Genomic DNA, 23,896 nt, shown 5'->3' with positions numbered 1-23,896 from the left:
GCTACACACGACGGTTTTAACGAAAGATAAAAAATGTGGGTTTGAACAATCCAAAGATAAAAATTGTAATGTAAAATTACAAAATTGCAGATATCTGGTTAACTGATTTTGGAAAAAAATAAGTGCTATTCTTTATTTTCTCTTTATTTCGACCCATATCCCGTGAAACCATATCCTGGAGATTGGCTGTTAATAATGGGACACCCTAGATAATTTATGGCCTCATCAAAACGAAAATCAAGGTCAACTGTAACACCACTGCCGCTAAAAGAACCAAGGAACAAGGAGAGGTATTATTCATCAAAAATATGATCAAACAACTTTACTGTGAAAAAGAAGAACTGAACCAGATTGCCTACGACATCCACCTACAATTTTTGAGATTATACGGACTAATTGCATGGAATTTACTACACGAAGTCGTCAGTGAAGAGGTCGAAGACGCCATGGACCGGAAATATTTACGGATAAACGACAAATTAGACAAACTCGTAGAGAAGAATACACCTAATGAAGACTTGGACAGGACCAATACAGAACACAAATTCCAGAAGAGAGTCATCAACCTTACAGACATTCAATTCAGTGAAGAAGAAACGAAAATACTGAACTACGGAATGAAGTACAATTTCCCAATGAAGAAGAAGGACGAAAACGAACTACTAGCTACTGAAGTCGAAGCAAATGTAAAATCACTCAGAGACGTAGACCATTATGCCGTTCGGAAGGAAGTGACAGCCAACGAATTCACCAGCCTAGGACCCATAGACCCCAGCAGAAATGAAGAACTGAAGACATGCAACAATATAAAGAAGAAGCTGGAAGAGAATAGCTCAATCGTTGTGAAAGCAGACAAAAGCAACGCCATCGTAGTGCTCGGAAAAGAAGAATATATAAAGAAGACGGAAGATTTCATCAAAGAAAATAACTTCAAAGAGCTGAAAAAGGATCCAACGCAGAGGTACCAAAGAGAGCTGTCCGACGTCGTGAAGAGATGCACCAGTGTGATTCCCGAAGAATGTCGACAGAAGATGAACATCCTAAATTCTAAAGCGCCCGTGATGAAAGGGATCCCAAAAATACACAAGAAGAATGTACCCATCAGACCATTAGTTAACTTTAAATGTGCTCCTACCTACAATGTTTCAAAATTGTTAGCAAGTAAGCTCAGCAATGATTTAGAATTAGAATATGTATACAATGTAAAGAATAGTTATGAATTTGTTGAACGTGTAAAGAACATAGATATAGATTCGAATAGTAGGCTAGTCTCATTTGATATCGCAAATCTGTACACAAACATACCTGTATCAGAAACTGTAGATCTTGTTAAATGTAGGCTTTTGCAGAATAGTTTAGACGATGAATATGTCAATCAGATTGTAAAATTGCTTGTGACTGTTTTGAAACAAAATTATTTTAGATTTAACAATAGATTTTACGAACAAACAGATGGTTTAGCTATGGGAAGTCCACTTTCGGCAATTTTGTCAGAAATATTTTTACAGCACCAGGAAAAAGAAATGTTAATGAATTTAAGAAAGAATCATGATGTAAAACTGTATGTTAGATATGTAGACGACATTCTTGTTATCTTCAGACAAGCCCAGGAGCAGGAGCACGAAACGATGATGCAGACACTAAACAGCCACCACCCAAACCTCACCTTTACCAACGAGTTTGAAGAAAACAAAAAGATCAACTTCCTGGACCTCACATTAGAGAGAAAAGACAGCAAGATAGAGTTTGACATCTACAGGAAACCTACGCAAACGGACACTACAATCAACAACAAGTCTATCCATCCGACAATCCACAAGACCGCAGCCTTTAGATCTATGCTGTACCGAGCCTATAAGATCCCACTTAGCCAAACCAATAGGAAAAAAGAACTGGACACCATTAAGAAGATCGCCCAAGTGAATGGATTTCGAACCAAGACAATAGAGGACATCGCAAGGAAGACGAGGAGAAAAATCGATAGATAGAATACACTACACAGCAGAACAACATTAGAAGAGATAAAAGAGGAAAGCACCAGATATATCACATTTAGCTACACGGGGACTACAACACAAAGGACTGCTAACAGATTCAAGAAATACGGAGTTTCAATAGCCTACAGGACTCAGAACACCATGAGTAAAATACTGCATCCAAAAATAGAAGATTGTAACAAATTTGACACTTCAGGCATCTATAAAATCAATTGTAACGATTATGATAGCTTCTACATTGGACAGACTGTGAACTTCGTAAACCGCTTCAAAAACCACATATCTGCGTGGAGGAACAACAAACCGGAAAGATCAAATGTCGCACAACACCTGTTACAAAATGGGCACTCACTAGGAAAAATGGAGGATAGTCTAGATATTTTAAAGAATTGTAAGAAAGGATATGTAATGAATGCTTGGGAAGAATTGTATATTTATAAGGAAAAATGTAAAGATAGAAATAAGTTGATTAATGAACAAATACATTTTGATTCCAGTTGTACTTATAAAAATGTATTGGCCGGTGCTTCCGGTAGCCAATAGGGTATAAGTAGGGACGCCATTCAAGATTCTTGTCATTCGCCTATTGGGTCTGATGATGATTGGAGTGTCCAATCGAAATCGATCACCACTTACCATCGTTTTTGTATATTTACCGTCTTGTGAGTAACAGTATAAGCGTAAATATATGTTTTAAGTGTTATAAGACGTTTCTTTTATTTACTTTCCGTCAACAAAATATACTTAGGTTACATACTTTCCCAATTCATTGTGTATATAACAGGACAAACGCGAGAACAAGCTACAATAGCTTATAACAAACCAAAACGATTGTGTTGACGTTATAAAGTAAGTATATCGATGTCAATGGCGGGACAAGTGATCTTGGCAGCTTGTTTCACTAGGAACACATGGACGGAGGTGATCCCCGTGAATGGCAACCATTTGTCCATGCAACGTGGTCGGTTGGGCAACATTCTCTAAGGACAAACAACTTATGTTACTTGTGACACACTTTTTTACGACAATAAGCATTGTATTGAAGATGAAAAGCGTTTCATGTACTTTAACATTGTGCTTTATCACACTCCTAATGGCAATACGATTTATCTTACTCTTGCTAATTAGTAAATAGCTTTGTATTGTTAGGCTTATAAACTTACGCCTTATAACGAAGACGCTTTTGATAGCTGTTAAGGCTTGATACATATACAAAAACGTTTACTCAACTCTTCGTTCACCTTGCAATCGTGTGGAAGACATTCGACGCATTTTGAATTTCCTATCAAACGTGGGGTAGAATAAGGCAGAAGCTAGTCAGGTTTGTCCCATTTTACAACTAAAAATTGTAATATTTCCGCTATTTCCTATTCAATCTTTTTAAACTTGGTATCGTTTGAAAAGGAATTAAAAATGCTAAATAAATGTGTTCATGGAACTTTTTCATAAAATCAGCCGTTTTTGAGTATAATTAAAGTTAAAAAAAATTAAAATGGCCGTTATTTTGACATTTTAAGTTGAATAAAGATGAAATTCTTTCTAACATGTGTCTCTTTTACCTTAACATACAGTACATAACAAGTTTCCATTTTTACCCAGATATCCGCCATTTTTTTTATACAAAAATATTTTTGTCTGTGAAGTTTTTAATTCGATGATTATGAAACTTGGTAAACATGTTACCATACACAAGACCTATAATACAGGGTGTCCCGTAACTCTCTGGACATACGTATATAGCGTTATTCCTTAGGTCAAGACAAACACATTTCACCATAGGAACATGGGTCTGTGGTGTCTAGTTTACTGACTGTCGGTATTTATGTGTTTTTTACAAAAACATTAATAACTCCTAAACGGTTTGAGATACAGCTTTGATATTTTGCAAAAATGTTTATCTTATTAAGACCTTTTATCGTTAGAAATTATACTAAAAGATCATTAACCGTTTCAAAATGGCGGCCATTTAAAATATTTTATGCCAAATTTTACGAAAACCGTTAACTTTACAAAAAAAGTGCAGGAGACAAAAAAGTTTGTAAATTTTATGTAGTTTCCAATGATACCTTATTTGTTAAGATTGGATACATAATAACAGAGAAATGTCTTCTTTTCCAAATGCCTGACCACTTTTCTCCATTTAAACAATGCTAATACTCCTTTTACGTTGTTTAGCATTGTTTAAATGGAAAAAAGTGGTCATACATTACGAAAACAACTAGTTTCTCTGTTATTATTTATCCAATCTTAACAACTAAGGTATCATTGAAAACTACATAAAATTTACAAACTTTTTTGTCTCTTGCACTTTTTTTGTAAAGTTAACGGTTTTCGTGAAATTTGGCATCAAACATTTTAAATGGCCGCCATTTTGAAACGGTTAATGATTTTTTAGTATAATTTCTAACGATAAAAGGTCTTAATAAGATAAACATTTTTGTAAAATATCAAAGCTGTATCTCAAACCGCTTAGGAGTTATTAGTTTTTTTGTAAAAAACACATAAATACCGACAGTCGGTAAACTAGACCCCACAGACCCATGTTCCTATGGTGAAATGTGTTTGTCTTGACCTAAGGAATAACGCTATATACATATGTCCAGAGAGTTACGGGACACCCTGTATAAAAAATAATAAAGTTGTTCCGATTGTAAATTTCAAAATGGCGGCCGTTTGAATTTTTCTAACTTAAATAACTCGAAAACGGCTAATTCTATGAAAAAATGTCAAGAATATTTTTTTTGGCATTTTTAATTTCCTATCAAACGATACCAAGATCAAAAAATCGGACAAAAGATAACTGAAATATAAGGGGTTTTGTGTAAAAATAAGGCAAAGTTATTCGGGGAACCCTTAATTTTTGCCTTATTTTTACACAAAAACCGTTATATTTCAGTTATCTATTGTTTGATCTTTTTGATCTTGGTAATGTTTGATAGGAAATTAAAAATGCTAAAAAAAAGTATTCTTGACATTATTTCATAGAGTTGGCCGTTTTCGAGTTATTTAAGTTAGAAAAATTCAAACGGCCGCCATTTTAAAATTTACAATCGGAACAACTTTATTATTTTTTCTATCATAGGTCGTGTGTATGGTAACATGTTTACCAAGTTTCATAATCATCGAAATAAAAACTTTACAGATAAAAATATTTTTGTGTAAAAAACAAAATGGCGGATATCTGGGTTAATATGCATTTTCGGACATACCTTCCCATAAACTTTTTTCTTCCTTTTAGTATGTGGATTCATTTCCCAAAGTCCTGAAACGTTTTTTATGGACACCCTGTATATATACAGGGTGATTGATATAAGTGTGCCAGCCGTTTTATTCAAAAACTATAAGAGATATCAAAAAAGGTTAAATGGTAAGTGTCTTTGATTTTTTATTTAAAAAATTGTAGTCAAGTCAAAAAAATTATTTTAGCCGCCATTTTTCCAATATGGCCGCCAACTTTGATTTTTCTTATGGAACACCCTGTATTTTATGATGTCTTCTGGTAGAAAATGTAATTTTAAGACGATTTTATTCCTGTAATTTTTTTCATAAATCTAACCGTTTCAAAGATAATAATGGTTAAAGTTTTGAAATTTCTGCATGAGAAAGAGTTTCGATTAAGGACTAAGCAAGCATGCCAGCTGTTTTATTCGAAAACCATTCAAAATTTCACAACTTAAACCATTATTATCTTTGAAACGGTTAGGTTTATGAAAAAAATTACAAGAATAAAATTGTCTTAAAATTACATTTTCTACCAGAATACATCATGAAATACAGGGTGTTCCATAAGAAAAATCAAAGTTGGCGGCCATATTGGAAAAATGGCGGCTAAAATAATTTTTTTGACTTGACTATAATTTTTTAAATAAAAAATCCAAGGCACTTACGATTTAACTTTTTTTGATATCTCTTATGGTTTTCGAATAAAACGGCTGGCACACTTATATCAATCACCCTGTATATATATATATATATATATATATAGATATGTGCATCGAAGTTTTTATAATGGTTACATTGGCTGTAGTTACCTTATAATGGCTGTTAAGCTATGTACGGGCACTCAATAAAGAATTTTATTTATAAAGAATTTATTTGAATTTGAATTTCCAGAACGGCTATCACCAAAAAATCTTTTGAAATACATGTCATATGGGGCTCTGTTCACATTGCACGGTGAACGAGGAATGGAGTGAAGTTTAAATATCAGTAATATAGTAATACCATGTTAGTTCTAAAAATAAAAATCCACAGCACTAATTTCATAGTTCCATTGATAAACTTGTTTCTTGTCAACTCTCAACCAAAATCCCCGTTCATTTATTGGAAGTATCTGTACATACCCTAACAACATCAAAGGTAGGATACTCGTAGTAGGTTTGGGTGTAGTAGGTGTCTAGGAAAGATCCAAATACGGCTACGCCGAACCCTGCCAAAACCCCTCGATGGTAAGTGAAGAATGCACCCTGCCATTCGCTGCAAGATGTTTTGTCATCAGTGTTGTGGAAGTAGTGTTGACCTGTAAGTTTAATTCTGACATCACTTGTGGTCAAGTGGTCAAGGCCTGGCAGAACTTTCATTACCTAAGGCTAAATATTGAATATTGAATTTAGTTTATCAAGTACCTGTTCAGATAGTGTTAAGTTTTTGGGAGTATTAGTACAGCCTAACATTAAGTGGGATTCTCAGAGTGATGTGATTTGTAAAAAAGTTGCCAAGGGTACATTTATGATTAGAAAAATTAGACCTTTTGTTAGTATAGATGTGTTGAAAATGTTGAAATCCATTTATTTTGCTCACATTCAAAGTCATTTGTCTTATAGTATTGTTGTGTGGGGCCATTCTGGTAGTATTAAAAAGCTGAAACTGTTGCAAAGGAAAGCTGTTAGGGCAATATTCAATGTTGTCAGTGAAACACATTGTAAGCCATTATTCAAGAAACTTGGAATTTTAACTGTCACTTCTCTGTACATTTTAGATTTTTTACTGTATATTAAAAATAATATTAGACATTTCCCTACAAATGATTCAGTTCATAAACATTTTACCAGACAAAACACTTTTCTCCGTCCAAACCAATGTAATTTTATGACCACAATCAATAACTTTAGTGAATTTGGCAAAAGATTGTATAATATATTACCTGCTCACATTAAATGTCTTGAAATACGACAATTTAAATTTACTATTAGAAAGATTTTGTGTGATTTATGTGTGTATAAGGTCAAAGAATTTTTAGAACATATTAAGTAGGTTAATGGATATACTGTGATGAAATTGTATGACGTTGCTATACATGTATTTATAATGTTGATGGCAATAAATGGATTTGATTTGCTTTGATTTGATTTAAAGAGAGCAAAGTCCTAAAAAATATCATCACCCATTGAAACATCACCAACTCTCCACTACTGTCGTTAACTTAAGAAGTGTTAGTTCACAAGTTCTGCTTTGGTGAAGTAAAAAGATAATTAAAAAAATATTGTAATATTTGTAATATACATTCTTTATTCGTCATGTATGGCTGCATACTGAACATGAAAAACGTTGGAGTTGTGCTCTAAGAAAAGGGGTTTTAAACATTTTCTCCCTTCTCTTTTAGTTTTTCCACAAAAGTTGTTATCAGTTTTGGCTACTATTTCGTATATATGCATTCGTATTAGAAGTCTAGTATTACTAAAGTACGAGTATTCATAATAGTAGTATTTGAGTTTTGAATTTCCATGATTTTTGCTATGCATAGCTTTGCTCAAACCAAATAATTGCTGATCAAGAGTCCTTGGAGGCCAATAGCAATCTTAGATTTGCCACCCCTAAAAGCAATGTTAATTTCAAACAGACGCTTAAGATTTATTTACCATCTTAAAATATTGTTTAAAATACCAAAGTGGTTGTAGTTGTAATAGGTATCTAGAGCGATATGAGATAAGAAATATAGTTTTGTATGTGTTTTACGAGTTAGAACGGCTAGGCTCCAAGGACTCACGTAGGCTACAGTATTACAAACCCATGCCGTTGTAGCATCCTTGGTGCCGCAAAGGAAAATTCACATCTTCCTCCCTCAATGGCACTGAGTTCCACTTGGAGTCTGCATAGTAGAACAGCTGATTAATGACGTCATCGACTATCCCGGTCGTCCGTATCTGATCTGATTTGCAAACAAAATTTATTTACAAAAATAACTAAGATAATACAGTCAGAGAGCACAGAATAGAAATAGAGGGGCTACGTATATCTAGCAAGCATTGCGGGCAGTGTAGCCAATCCCCCACCTGCTGTTCCTTATACGGGCAAGTGGCGGCAACTGCTGCATATAGCGGTAGATCACTTTTTCCAAATGTACGATGATTAGACACACTTAGAGTAGACCTAAAATTACCAAATTTGGCTCAGCTACTATAAATTAGTGCTTCTCACTGACAGTAAGGTTGGAATATAAAAAATCATTTTATTCTAATTTTAACAGCCGTTAAAACCCAAAGAAATTATTAAATTATGAATTAGAACATAAAAAAGTAAGTGATCTAGAATTTTTTATTTTTTGGTCAGGAAAGTTTCGTCAGCGGCAAAGTTTGAGAGCTTGAGTTGAATCATAACATATATTTTTTTGAAAAATTAATGATGAATAGTTTTGGAAATAAATCAGGTAGAAGAGGAAGCTAAATTTGGGACCCGCCGACGCTCGGGCGCTGCCTTGCGACTACTCGTCTCTCACTATACTACCCTACTACGCACACAGTGATTGATGCATTCAATATTCACTAGTGTGCCTGTTGCTACAAATCAAGCAATTGTCAAGTACCGGTATTATACAGGAGTTATTAAAAAATAACAGCCATCTTATATAAGTGCATAATTTTCGATTTCAATAAGTTTAAAAGACTCAAAGCTTATGTAACTCATTGAAATACTCACTCTATTAATAACTGATTGAAATAATAAATTTTTATTGTACAAATATTTTATCACTTTTTAGAAGCCGGCCTTATTTTTTAATGTTTTATACAAATGTTTCCTGGCTTATAGCTGTTACCAGTAAACATTTTTTGCATGTATTCATTTGATCTGTCATTAGGTAGGTTATCTTTACCACTGTGACAACATGATTTGTATATCCTTCATGATCTTTTTACTTTTAAAATAAGTTGCATAGCAGAACTGGTAAAAGTTATTCATATCTCCAAGTGATTGTGTATCTGGATTCCTCACTGTTAGGCCAGGCCTCTCTTCTACTCTTCTCATACGTATAAGATTTCCTCTTAACCTCCTCCAGTTTTCAATATTTCTTCTTTAAACTCAAGAACTTTTCTGTTCTTCCAACAAAACTGATTAACTGTTTGGATTGGTCTATAACCTCCTGAATATTACAAACATTAATATTTACTCCCAAGATGTTGGTGAGTTTCTTTTTATATACAGCAGTTTTTTTATTATTTTTTTTTTATTTGTTCAATGTAATTCTTATGGTGATAACCCGACCTTTGAAAAGGTCTCACGCCCTTAAGGGTAGGAACTTTTAAATTCTAAAACCTTAATGCAAAACTGCGAATTGGGCCGAATCTTTTGGTACCTTAAACGTTGAAATTGGTCCACAAATAAAGGAGGAGTAGTGTTTACAAAAAAACAGCCCTCACGTATTAATATAAGAGATTCTAATTTATACATTTACTATAATATAAGCACGGTTACATTTGTATACATACAATTGCTATTCACGTTAATTTAATTATTATTTTGTGTAATAATTAATAACTAAATGATGACTAAATCAGTCCTATATTGAACAATACATTGAATCCTGTTTACAAACTGTTAATAAGGATATTAAAAGAAATTTTTTTTGTTGGGTAGGTTTAACTTTGCTCAAACAACTACAAATCATGTATAAATGGCAATAAACCAATTACACATAACAATAACACATAATTTTTCACGGTAAATTACATGTTTTAACAATAATACTTTGAACATAAAACATTTGACAACAAAATGCTGTTCAGAAATCTGTTCAGAAATACTTTTACTGTCCCAAAAATGGTGCAACGTTTGTTAGGTGGGCCTAAATCGATTTTCATGTAGGCTAACTTGAAAACAAAGAAAATCCTTTTGTGTTTGTTTTACTTTGCTCAAACAACTACAAATCAAGTGTAAATGGCAATAAATGAATTACACATTACAAAAACACAGGATTTGCACTCTAAGTTATACGATTTTGATTTAAATAATATATTTATTTCATAAAATAGCTATTTTATCCGTGTTACTATTGTTTCGCGTACTTAATGACTATCAACCACAATATCCAAACCAGAAAGTTGACTAAATCATCATTGTTGCGTAACTATGTGAGCTTAGTTCTATATGTTTTAAAATATAACGATTAATGAACTTTCCATGATATCGCAATTTCTCTAAAGCTTGGTCCCATATAGTATTAGTTCATAAAATAAACAACTACAATTATGGTTTTTTTACCTCTTTTTGTTATATTTCAAATATAACACATGTACGAATATTCTTTTGAAGGTTTTTCTGTACAGTACTCAATCTATATATATTAAAAATCGTGTAAGGATGCCAATGAAACAATTACACATTAATAAAACCCATTAACCACGGTAAATTGGGTATTTTACAAGTATTTTTACAACATAAACACATTCACATAAATAATTTGGAAAATAAACTACATGCTTGGTTTCCAACACTTGTTAATATTATAACAATGTTGTTTTGTACCGTTCCTGACTCCAGTTACATGCATCAGTATATGAATGTTGCATAGTAGTAACTCGCAGAGACGCGCGGAACTAGGATGACTCATCGCTCTCCCCACCACTTATACGGGCAACGCCGATTTTCAGGTGGCTTCACTTCACTCGCCCGATGCGCTCTCTATTTCTATTCTGTGCTCTCTCAATACAGTGCATTAGTTAGTTTTATTGGTATCTTATGGTGAAGGTGTGGTCTATAAGATATTCGGATTGCTTTAAATTCAGTAAATCAAAAGCGAGTACACATGATGCTTGACATCAAGCATAGTCCTATATTATTATTAACTAATTAAGCTATCTATTCAGAATATTCTTATTTATTGTTCCCACTCTAAAGTTATTCTTTAAGTTAATTAACATAAATTTGTAGTGATGAAATAATACAAAATTTAAAAACTGAATTTATATGGGGAGTATAAGTGATCATTTGTAGGTTAAATAGTATTTCCAACTAAATATCGAATATATTTATTCATAATGTAACAGCGGCAAAGCCTCTTCAAGTTTACAAAGCTTATTAGCAAGGTATATAAAGACATTATTAGCCCCTACAGATATACCTACACATATATAGGACCGATAACCTTTTTTTTGTACAACCCGCGTGTAATTCGATCCAGTAGTATGGTCAGGCTAGCTGTTATAAGTTTTGAAAAAGGTTTTTAATATATACAATTTAATTTGAACCAAATCAGTAAAATGTTAATATTAAAATGTTAGTATACTAATACAGTAGTATACTCACGTTGACATTTTACAAACGGCAAGAGTGAAAAATGTTTTCTTATACAAACACCATCAATGTTTTAATTTTCTTAACCCCAACGTGGTTTGTTTTAGGTCATTTTATTTATCACAATGTTTACTACCGGTAGCGACATTTTAGTCCTTTCTAATGTTAGTTCTAAGATATTGCCTTAAAAAGCTATTAATTTATACACATGATGGTTGTTTGTTGATGTTGTGTTTTGTTCTGTGGTCCTTTACTCGTTTGTGGAATGTGGATGCTATTACACACAACTCCCTACTATACTTTTAGGACTATTGTTGGAATAGTGGTATACGATTATATTCATACTTTACATTTTCTGCCATCTTCTATACTATTATATAAAAATCTAATGGTGTCTGTCTGTATGTGTGTTACTAATAGGTGCAAAAACTACTGAACAAACTGGGCTAAAATTTTACAAAAATATAGTTACCATACCAAGGACCATTATAGGACTATTCACGTTTCGATACTGACCGTAGGCTTTGTCCCTTTGGCTTTAAAGGTCGTGAGGTGAAGATTTTAAAAGTAATATTGATTGGTCTCCATGGCTGTGATGAGATCACTAACAACGTTTGTTTAAATTTGCTTTGACATTTAAATGTAAACAAGAAGAACTGCTAAACTGCAAATTTCACTATTTCAGACAGCTGATACAAAGAAATTAAATATAATATTTTCCATAACTTTGAGGTAGGTTTATTTTAATCTAACCTTTTATCATGGATTATTTATTCTAAAACTATGTCAATGATTATATAATAAAAGATTCTATAACCGTTGCTGTATTAACTCCGGCTCTGTTTTGAATTTTTTTAAGCGTCTAAGTTATGAAAATAATGTTATTAATAATATGATTTCATGGAAACAGTATGAAAATTACAATGTATAGATATTTTATATGAATTTGGAGGCTACTTTAAATAAATTCTAACTCCTTAACATGTGTTAGATTATCTTAACATAACTTGCACATCACATTGTTTTTCATATGTATATTTAGGTAAATTAAGTTATTGTGTTTTGCTAAACCTATGCATGAATTAAACTAAAGAATATCATCAATAACTAAATTGTACAGTACGTCGTTGATTTTTTTTTTTTTTTATCTGTTGTATATGTGTAACCATAATTAATTATCAAATGGTAATACAAAATACTCTTATTTTATCTTAACATAGCTTTCAGTTCACATTTACTTTATTTGATACATTTATTATTTGTGTTTTGCCACACCACTGATTAAATTAAACCAAGGAAAATATCACAAAACTAAGCAGTACACAGTGTTCTTTTGTTTCTAAAATCAATGAAATATCTGTTACTAGACTTTATGGTAAGTGTGAAAATGTAAAGCCAATGGACGATGGAACTGATTAAAAGAACTGGTTTGTATATTAAGTTGTTTGTTGATATTTTTGTAGAGTAGAATCAGAGATGCAATGAAACATATGCTATATTTGCTGTTAAATTGTTTAGTCCTTGATGCTTTGATAATCATATTAGTTTCGTCTGCTGTCTTAATGCTAAATTATTTGTTTGAAATTTTTTATAGTACCTATAGATATAGTTTCTTTAATATTTCAAAAGACTGTATTGAAAAGGCATAGCAATATTTCTAAAGTTTATAACAGCTGACTTAGTTTTGCTAATGATTTATTGTGAGTGAAGAAACTGGAGATGGAAGGATTTGTGATTTAATATGTATAAAGAAGAGTGAAATAAAAAAAAATTTCATTTAAATTTAATAATTAGTAGTAACTTCAAAATTGAAATTTAAAATGTCAATAACAAATAAAAAGATATGTTATTAAGGGAGATGAAATGGTGGTATCCACTACTTACCAGATTTAAAAGTCACAACTTAAACGTTTCTATTAAGGCCATAAAAGTTGAATTTTGTTTCTAAAAGCGTTGGGGGATGTGTAACTACTATATGCAACAGATGTAAAAATTAAAATGTTTCTATTTTGTGTCCTCTTCCCGTTGCAAAGCACGGGTACAACAGCTAGTACTAAATATATATCCTTATCTCACCTGGATGAGCAAACAGCACTGTGTAATGCCACAGATCCTTGGTCCATATGGGTTTGTTGTCTTGGGGTGAACGGAACATAGTGTCAGGGAAAATGTACATGTGATCCTCATTCAGCCCCATAACTCGGTTCACGTCACTCTTGTCAAACTTAACACACAAAATTATAGTAAAACTGCACTTTAAGTACAAGTTCAAACATTATGGCTTGGGAACCTTTTAAAAAAACAGTGTTTAGTATCATTGTATATTTGAAACTGTAAATATTATTTTGTTATCAATTAATTTTTATGCAAACAATTTCAGGTTCGGAAGCCGTAAAACACTATAATAACAGAGGTTTATTGTAAAATTCTTATTGTTTAAAAAATATCAAACTGTACGAAAAGTCGTTCTTTTAGCTTGGCTCGGTTAAAAATTTTGCGTTTTTAACATAAAACACTAATTGACATGAACACATTCTGTCATTACTGAACTAAACTATGTCAATATTTTTGTTTTTGCTACAGCTTGAGCATGGAATGGGATGTATATTACTATTATATCTCACTCCAAAAGTGACTCCTGCGATTGTACCCTTCTTGTCGTACATTATGAAGAATCTCGGGTCGTTTTTGTGAGACACGAAGCTCGTCCTCAGGTCAGTGTCTTGATGAGCCACATGCCACCGCTCTCGCCCGTCAGCCGCAGTGGCCTCTCGCAACGTCAGCGGCAGCGGGAAATAGGCGTTGAAGGGATTTCCCCATCTTGCTGACATGCAACACAGTTTAGTATGACGCCATGTAGTTAAGTATGAAATCATAGCCAAAACTAAATAAATTCGTCATTTTGGGGATATTTTTGCGTATTTGAACCAACCTTACACTTTATTTCTACAATAGTTGAGTAAATTACAACCCGTCGGAAAAAAGGTTATTCGAACTAGGTAGTCTTGTTTTCCACCGATGGCGTTTAAGATATCCATCGGTGTATAATTAAAGTTTCGCACAAGCAGCAACTATTATTGCGTTTATATTGGCAAACCATGATGGTTGTAAAGAACGGAACGTCAAGAGACTCGGTCCTCCATTTGAAGTGGCAATATTAGCTAACCAAAATACTTGATCAAATTAAATATTTTAAACTAGTATTATCAAACTACAGACAAAATTTAAACTTACACCCTTAACTTTGTAAATTATGACGAACAAAATCTTTGATTTAAAACATAAAGTTTATTTACAAAAACGTGTTATTTGTTTTAACCCTTTTGATCGCCTGTAAGGATATTGAGATATTACCTGTTAATTCGAGCTGGTTAAGTGGATCTGCAACCGAAAGAAAATCAATTGCAGTAGTTTATTTCTTAGTTTCGATACAAGTAAACTTAACAACATACAAAGGGACAACATGCAGGTATTACATCCCATTAGAATCTGCATTTGTTATAACGAACTAAAAGTAATATCTGTCTTTAAAGTCGATTTATTGATTTATTTATTTAAAGCTAAGTTTTTTTTTAATTATCTGGAAAACCGCAGGCAACAAGTTTGCTTAAAGTCTCTCAGAGGTAGCGGTAGTCAAAAGTGGTGTACCCCATGAATCGGTTCTGGGCCCTTTACTGATCCTTGTTTTAATTACCTTCCTGTAAATATTAGTTGCAAGAAAGTCATATTTGCTGATGAGACCGCCCTCTTCTGTTCAGGTAACAATATTGCTGAGCTCTGTAACATTATGTCTGATGTGATGGCAGATGGCACAATCTGGTTTGAATCTCCTTTTTAACACCAATAAAACCCAACAAATATGGTTTTCCTTATGCCAGTTTGATGTTTAATCTGATGTAGTTGTAGATTATGTCGTTAAGGTATTACCGTTAACACAAAACTTACCTGGGATTCTCACATACAGAATGTTTGTACCAGACTAGCTACAGTAATTTCTCTTTTGTAGCATTTAAAGAAGCTGTTCCTTAAAGTCTACCTGAAAAATGTGTATTATGCTTTGTTTAATGGAATAATTTCTTATGGCATTCGGCTGTGGGGGAATGGCCACAGTACTGATAAAGTCTTGCGCTTACAAAAAAAAGGCGATGCGCAATACAAACTCAGCTTTTAAAGCACACAGTAAACCCCAACCCCTCTTTGTCAGCGAAAGAATCTTTCCTGTATATGTATGTTTGTATGTTGCATGTTAAGCAACGTCTGCATGAGTATCCACTCAGAAGTAGTGCGCCAAGGCCCCACAAGAAAAACAGGACATGCTGCAGGATCCATGACGTCACCCTAGTGGATAGATTTCATTGATAAATTCATTGCCATCACCATTCCCATATGAAATAAACAATCTGGCTGTTTGTAAGTTTTTAATGGTAAGAATTTAGTACAACTATCCACCACTGTGACGTATTGTTGCGCTGCTCGTGCTGCAGCATGGCCTGTTTTTGTTTTTTCTAGTGGGACCTTGAGTGTGCATGGTTGGTGCACTAGAAGCATGTCCTTACTCGAACAGCTTTATGTTTGTTTGAGCAAATCACAATCCCATGTGTACAAATTTTTTTAACAAGTTGCCTGTTTCTGCACGTAATGTGTCTTCGCTAAATTTAAGTCGCCTGTTTCCAATTGGTGGTTGGCTGCAATGTCCTTCTACAAACTGGATGATTTTTTTTTTAATTGCCTGCTGTTAATATTCAATTTTAAAATCTGTCTGTGATATAGTCAAGGCTTAGTTGTTTTTATGAGAGTTGATTTGTTTGTTGTAAGTTATTGTTTTTTTTTATTTTTTTTTTTACATTCATTTCTTGTTCCTGTTATGTTTTTACTAATTTATTATAAAACTATTTATACACTGCATGTTTTGTATACTTAGTGTACCTGTTTCATGATTGCTCTAGTCTTTGCATGTTTTTAAAACCTTCAGTATTTTATTTCTATAATGACTGCGATAGTTTGCAAGTATTACACTGCACTTGTTGTAAGTTTGCTTTTATCTTGTCTGTAATCTTATTGGGCTACCATTAGTTGTTAATGGCCTTCATCTAATGCATGCATTGTACAAAGCGCTTATAATGAATACAAATTCTTGATTCTCTTGAGAAGCCATTGAATTTGTTTGTTTGTAACTACATTGCTAATTCAAAGTTATTACGAGCATTGTTGCAGGATTTAATGATTTCAAAAAAGTTTGACGCTTATTGTTTAAAGTGATTACCCGATGCCACAGAAAGTTAAACTAACAAAAGTCACTAGAGTTACCACCAGAAACTAGGCAGGTTTCATACTTTACCAGACTCTCGCCGCACTGCACAGATGCTAGTGGTGCTAGTGACACTTGACAATAGGCATCAAACAGCTGTATCTAGCTGACTTGCTTTGGTGAATCGTTTTGAAATACATAAGCACAACCAATACCTATTGATTTTCACGTGCACGATATCTAGATGTTCATCAATAGACAAATAATATTAGGTTTTCTCTTAAATCTCAGGTAGATTTGGTCACTTCAATTCAAATTCCATTCACATTGAACACGCCATTCTGGTTCCAATTACCTATTCTGATTTACGAGAGAATGTGCCCCCAAAGATGTTGCTACTTTAATGGGTGAGGTTCATTTGTCCGAGTTTTCAACTGTCCGAGTTTGTTAAAAATTAAAAAAATATTTGAAAAATCATTTGTCCGAGTTTTCAACTGTCCGAGTATGGTTTAAATAATAATAATATTTCGTTAAATCAACTGTCCGAGTTTTCATTTGTCCGAGTTTTTAAATTATTTAAAAAAATATCAAAATATCATTTGTCCGAGTTTTCAACTGTCCGAGTAGGGGCAACATCAAAATGTGACAATGCGCGCCGAGACTAGCGTGTCTAAAGCGCCTGTTCAGAAGTCGATGTGAACCCCTTCTGTGAAGGAGTCAGGCATTGTGCGAGCCGCGAGAGGCCCTCACGTTGACTTAAGAAAAAATATATTATTTTTATTATAAGACTAATTTTACAATTTTTAATTATAAAATTAAACTTTCATCACCAAACACGACCAACCAAACTTGCTGATAATATAATAATGGCGGGGGTATTTTATATTATCAGCAAGTTTTTTTGGTTGTGTTAGGTGATGAGAGTTTAATTTTATAATTAATAATTGTAAAATTAGTCTTATATAAAAATAAAATAATTTTTCTTAATTCGACGTGAGGGGCTCTCGCGGCTCGCACAATGCCTGACTCCTTCACAGAAGGGGTTCACATCGAGTTCTGAACAGGCGCTTTAGACACGCTAGTCTCGGCGCACAGTGTCACATTTTGGTGTTGCCCCTACTCGGACAGTTGAAAACTCGGACAAATGATATTTTGATATTTTTTTAAATAATTTAAAAACTCGGACAAATGAAAACTCGGACAGTTGATTTATCTATTTATTATTAGTTATTTATCAAAACTCGGACAGTTGAAAACTCGGACAAATGATTTTTCAAATATTTTGTAATTTTTAACAAACTCGGACAGTTGAAAACTATCCGAGTTTTGATAAATAACTAATAATAATTAGATAAATCAACTGTCCGAGTTTTCATTTGTCCGAGTTTATTAAATTATTTTAAAAAATATCGAAATATCAAGTGTCCGAGTTTTCAACTGTCCGAGTATGGTTTAAATAATAATAATATTTCGTTAAATCAACTGTCCGAGTTTTCATTTGTCCGAGTTTTTAAATTATTTAAAAAATATCAAAATATCATTTGTCCGAGTTTTCAACTGTCCGAGTAGGGACAACATCAAAATGTGACACTGCGCGCGGAGACTAGCGTGTCTAAAGCGCCTGTTCAGAAGTCGATGTGAACCCCTTCTGTGAAGGAGTCTGGCATTGTGCGAGCCACGAGAGCCCCTCACGACGACTTAAGAAAAATTATTTTATTTCTATTATAAGACTAATTTTACAATTATAAATTATAAAATTAAACTCTCATCACCTAACACAACCACCCAAACTTGCTGATAATATAAAATACCCCTGCCACAGCAAACCTTCAGACGAAGCGAATTTAAACTTGTCTGATTACATATTTACTAAAATATTTCCATAAATAAGCGAGTGCTTAGGTTTGCTGCTATGGGGAAGGTAAACACTGTTTTTTTTTACCATACGTCAATAAATTTTTTCCAAATTTTTCCAAATTTGATCAACATATCCATAAACAAAAAAACTAAAACAGTTTTCATCTTCTCCATAAGAATAACATGGGTATTTTAAATTTGCATTTTTTTATTTTCTCCGTAACCATTAGGCATACAACAATGCTTCAATATACTACATCATTTCTTTTTTTAGTTCTACAAAATGGTTGTAAAATATATTCCAAAATGTTATGATTTTAGGGTCAAAAATGGGGAAAACCCCATTTTTATTCCACAAATCTTTATTCCCATTATCCGATCATGCTGGTTCGCGAACTCTTTCGAATAAATGTATGTTTACACGTTTATACCAAATTTCATCAAAATCGGATCACTTTTGTTCGAGTTATCGTGCTAACGGACACATATATATATATATGAATATATAAATATGTATATGTATATATGAATTTGAACATATATGGTGTTTTTGGTCTCTGGGGACCTCAAAACGCAAAAGTGAATCGGTCGCGGGTCCAGGTCAGGTCTTACCGTGAAACCTTATTCCCTATATGGGAAATTCGCAAAAAAGATATAAAATTAAAATCTAATTAAAGTTTACCAATAAAAAAATAAAATAGTCCTGTTTATAAAATAAAATTGTAATTACTCAAATTTATACAGTATAAAAGATGTACAGTTAAGAAGTAATCGAGTTCTAAGCAAAATATTTGACAAAAAGTTAATGTCACGGATGTCAGTTAATGTCGGGGGATTCGATCTGGATACCTCATGAACACCATTCAAGCTCGTTTTTCACTACACCACGAACACTAATGGATTGTACAGTTCGCATGTTCCGTAACGATTTTAATTCCGGAACGGAGTGGTCGTGGGTGTTTGTTCCTCCAGTGAAGTTAACTGGAAAGTTCAGTTCAAAGTGAAGTTCACACAAAACAACAATAAATACACACATTTAAGATACAACCATACTAACACGATCCGTCTTGGGGGTTAAGTTTACACAAACTCAAATAGTAAAAAAATGTACTCAATGCGTTTCATTGAATTGAAAAATAAATAACCGCAATTAAATTATACAGCTGATCAAAATTTAAGCAATTAAGTTCTCCATAACGATAACATGGGAACCTTCAAAGCCTCTGGGGCCAGGGCCCATGGGACTTTTTCAAAAATGTAAGGCCAGTTTGCAAATCTACGTGACACGCTCTTTCCAATGAGACGTCAATGGATAAAATAGGTTAAGAAATGGCGGAGGAGTTCAACCAACAAAGTTTCGTGTAGCGTTATATGGATAGAAGATAGATCCTCTCGCACAATGCCTGACTCCTTCGCAGAAGAGGTTCACATCGACTTCTGACCAGGCGCTTTAGACACGCTAGTCTCGGCGCGCGGTGTCACATTTTGATGTTGCCCCTACTCGGACAGTTGAAAACTCGGACAAATGATATTTTGATATTGTTTTAAATAGGTAATTTAAAAACTCGGAAAAAGAATACCTCGGACAGTTGATTTAACTAAATATTATTATTATTTAAACCATACTCGGACAGTTTAAAACTCGGACACTTGATATTTCGATATTTTTTTAAATCTTTATATTTAATACGCGACATGAAACTTTGTGAACAATAAGGCTTTTTTGTTTTAAGATTTAACCCCACATATTATATACCAAAATGTTCGTCTAGGTGTGTAGATGTGCAAACTGGCTTTAGATTTTCGAAATTGTCTTTTTAAGGGCGTGGGCTGCTCTCAAAGTTCCTTCCATAAGGATAACATTGTGATTTATTTGAATGTTATTATATTTTGAAATAGATGCTAATACATTAGTTTAAACGTTTAAACAAAAATTAAATCCCAGCTGTTTTGTTTGGTTTTGAAATGTAAACAGTTTGCATGTTTTTAAAAACAATTAGAAACCCGGCAAAGAAATGTTACCTATAGGACACGACGGGAGAAAAGTTTTACATTATATTTTCGTTGAAACATGTCAAGGACCCGACGACAAAGAAATATTGCCGGTCGGACACTGTGAGTCAACATAGGGCAAGCAATGCAAAACGTAAGGAGCCCAGACGAGGAGCTGGAACAGTTAGTGGCATCGTGTACTTACAAAATTACACTGACAAATACAAGAATTCAGCAGCATTCACTTGGCAAGATGGCATTAAAATGTCAGAAATGTGGTGTGCTACATTTTAAAGAAGAACAAAGAGGACGAGGTGAAGGATTTTATTCTGCTGCCATAAAGGAAAAGTGAATCTACCACAAACAACAGAAGAAATCTATTAATCCAGAGCCTACGTAATGGAGCAAATCATTATGGAGCAGAAACTACAAAGAGAACATTAGATCGTACAACTCTGCGTCAGCACTCGAGCTAAAATTGAAGGACATAACGGTGGAGGGCCTTTAATGTATAAGGTGCACAATTTATCACTCAATTGGCAATTTTCAACCGTCAGAAGGGGAGCATCCCACATATGCCCAAATTTATATCTACGGACGTCAAAACCGCTGTTCAAGGAAGAATACTTTATACTTTATACTTTCTTATGAAATGGCGACCATACTATGTAGGTATTTTAAGCCAAGTATGAATGGAGATGAGTGTAGGATGAGTGGCGCGATCTTGTAGTCTTGTTAGTGACTAAGGCCGACATTCCTTAGACACAGCTGTTAATTAATAGCCCAAACAGCTAATGGCAACTAAGGGACCTACAGTTTATAGTGGAATCCGAACCACATCCTTGGTATATACGAATTGGTCTAATTATCAGGATAGTACTGCGGATAGTAGTAGTAGTCACTATTGCGGACGTTAATCCACACCAGGGAGTATCCCATCCACAGCGCATGCCTATAAATATCCACAATCCGTGACCTCCAAGTAGCTGGATTACTTACAGGACGACGCCACCCGTCCCAGTCTAAACAAAGCTAATGGTTCTTGCAGCACTGAACTCATGCACATTTTTACTCAACATTTGGTTGATTTTAATCCATACACGCAAGTTTTCAGCATGATTAGTTCCGTCCTGCAAAATACTCCTAATGAACAGCAAAAGAACTTAGAATGCATATAGCCAACGATCGAGCTCAAGACCAACGTCGATACAACGACGTAACTTCTATCGACGTTGCTATAATATCCTAATTTATTATTTGTGCGAATTCGCACAGGTTCACCTAGTAATTTAATAAACTCGGACAAATAAAAACTCGGACAGTTGATTTATCTAATTATTATTAGTTATTCATCAAAACTCGGACAGTTGAAAACTCGGACAAATGATTTTTCAGATATTTTGTAATTTTTAACAAACTCGGACAGTTGAAAACTCGGACAAATGAACCTCACCCAGTAGAAAGTGGGTCATTGCATGATTGAGACCATGTTTGAAGTGCGAGATTTATCGAGCACTTTAAAGAGTCGAGATATGTATACTTTCACTCGTGTTTTGAACGTTACTTTTCGCTACACTACAAAGACTAAGTATTTTCTTGATTAAAACAGACATTGGATATTGGGTAGTGTAGCGAAAATGTTGATTACGGTCCAAATTCATAAATAGCATTCTACATTACGTCGTAGATAAAAAAAAAATAGGTCCAATAGTCAATGATATTACTCTCTTATTAGATTTCTCATCCTTATGGAACAGCTGGATCCAATTTTATTGTTAGTTCTGTCCTGTGCACTATAGATGTTGTGTTTGTTTCTTGTTATTTCAGTCATTTAAAACCTCGTTAAACCAAATAAAATTATCTAGTCATAAACAAGTATAAGTCGTCATAAGTCGTCCCCTAGTTATATAACCAAACAGTTAAGCACAAATTATAAAGTTAACCCTTAAATAATAGAAACAAAATTTTGTTGTAAGTGTCACCGGACATGAACTAGACACGAAAAACGAGATTCAAAATGTACAATGGGATGAAAAGTCTACTTGTGTTGGTTAGTCTATGATTACATCTTTATACAGTACTATATGTTAAGCCAGTTTAACTCCTACATTAGTCACCTGATGCCGCCGAAAGTTGAACTAAGACAACAAGCACTAGTGGATACCAACTACGACACATGTTTACTGTTGTCTGCTACATCACACTGCAGTACTGTGTACCCAGTTGCCAGTAATTACGACGATACTAATCATAAAACGGTTGTGCTTTATATTGCTGGTTTCCATCAGTGTATATGTTATAATCCATCGGCATATTTTGGGGTGTAACTGAATTTACGCCAGGGCCAAATTATTATGTTCGCTAGCTCACATAATCGCTCACATGTTAATACTCAACACTTATTTAAAGAACGTATACGCATAATGTTGAACTCAAGATTTAGGTGTGCAAAAGAAAGACTTTTTCATAATTACCTATGCCAATCGAAATAGTAAAAATAATTCCAAGATCACTATTTTCTACCAAGTTTACAAAAACAAGAGCCAAAAACTAGGATAAGTTTTATTAGGTGAATAATGAAAATCCATAGAAATTCTATTTTGTCTTTTACGATTCATAGTTGAAGAATGGCGAAACTAGTCTCATCTCATGTCTCTCTGTTTGTGATTCAATAACACTTTCCTAAGGGCAACACTTTAAGTAGAGTAAAGTAGTCGGATACGCGAGGGTGCGAGTAGGCGATTGACATATTATGACTTCTGATTGACCAATTTTAGTTATGTACAGGCGTACTTGTGGTTTAATATTAGGAGAACATGCTAAGGTAAATTTAAACACATTTATGGAATTGAAGCAATTGGCCGATGAAAATATGTTAGATACAGCGTTTAATTGTTTATGAGTTCCTCAGTCACCTCAGTTGTACCTGTGTTATTGTGTGCAATGGGTTGGTAGTAACAGTCTAGCATTATGTGGCATCATTATGTGATGGCGTAAATCTTGTTAAAAAACATCGAAACTTAAACGATATAACAATTGCTCAAACAGTTTGTAAGTTATTCAAATTTGGCAGTGACAAAAAACTTATCCTAGTTTTTGGCTCTTGTTTTTGTAAACTTGGTAGAAAATAGTGATCTTGGAATTATTTTACTATTTCGATTGGCATAGGTATTTATGAAAAAGTCTTTCTTTTGCGCACCTAAATCTTGAGTTCAACCTTATGCGTATACGTTCTTTAAATAAGTGTTGAGTATTAACATGTGAGCGATTATGTGAGCTAGCGAACATAATAATT

General features: G+C 33.7%; 1 protein-coding gene across 1 annotated transcript; it reads right to left on the bottom strand.

Moving 5' to 3' along the window:
• Window positions 1-2,540: 2,540 nt before the first annotated feature.
• Window positions 2,541-22,792, bottom strand: LOC128982813 (uncharacterized). Its single transcript, XM_054401828.1, has 7 exons — window positions 22,719-22,792; window positions 14,859-14,885; window positions 14,129-14,328; window positions 13,581-13,728; window positions 8,005-8,145; window positions 6,341-6,516; window positions 2,541-2,977 (listed from the first exon to the last, which is right to left on the bottom strand). The coding sequence occupies exons 1-7, from the start codon at window positions 22,777-22,779 to the stop codon at window positions 2,840-2,842; spliced, it is 891 nt and encodes a 296-aa protein (XP_054257803.1). The 5' UTR covers window positions 22,780-22,792; the 3' UTR covers window positions 2,541-2,839.
• Between the last annotated feature and the right edge of the window lie 1,104 nt (window positions 22,793-23,896).

This window comes from Macrosteles quadrilineatus, unplaced genomic scaffold, assembly GCF_028750875.1.
Source record: "Macrosteles quadrilineatus isolate MER2022 unplaced genomic scaffold, UCM_ALF_1.0 Scaffold_1__1_contigs__length_201487025, whole genome shotgun sequence".
Taxonomy (NCBI): Eukaryota; Metazoa; Arthropoda; class Insecta; order Hemiptera; family Cicadellidae; genus Macrosteles; species Macrosteles quadrilineatus.
Note: the sequence above shows the minus strand (reverse complement) of the source record. Positions and strands in the feature narration are given on the sequence as shown.

Excerpts from the sequence above, each read along its gene's own strand:
- LOC128982813 (XM_054401828.1), bottom strand. The coding sequence starts at position 22,779 with ATGTGTCGTAGTTGGTATCCACTAGTGCTTGTTGTCTTAGTTCAACTT. Across the intron at positions 14,886-22,718 it reads TCAACTTTCGGCGGCATCAG|ATCCACTTAACCAGCTCGAA; the intron begins GTGACTAATGTA and ends TTTCGGTTGCAG. Across the intron at positions 13,729-14,128 it reads TCGCAGGAGTCACTTTTGGA|TTTGACAAGAGTGACGTGAA; the intron begins GTGAGATATAAT and ends TTGTGTGTTAAG.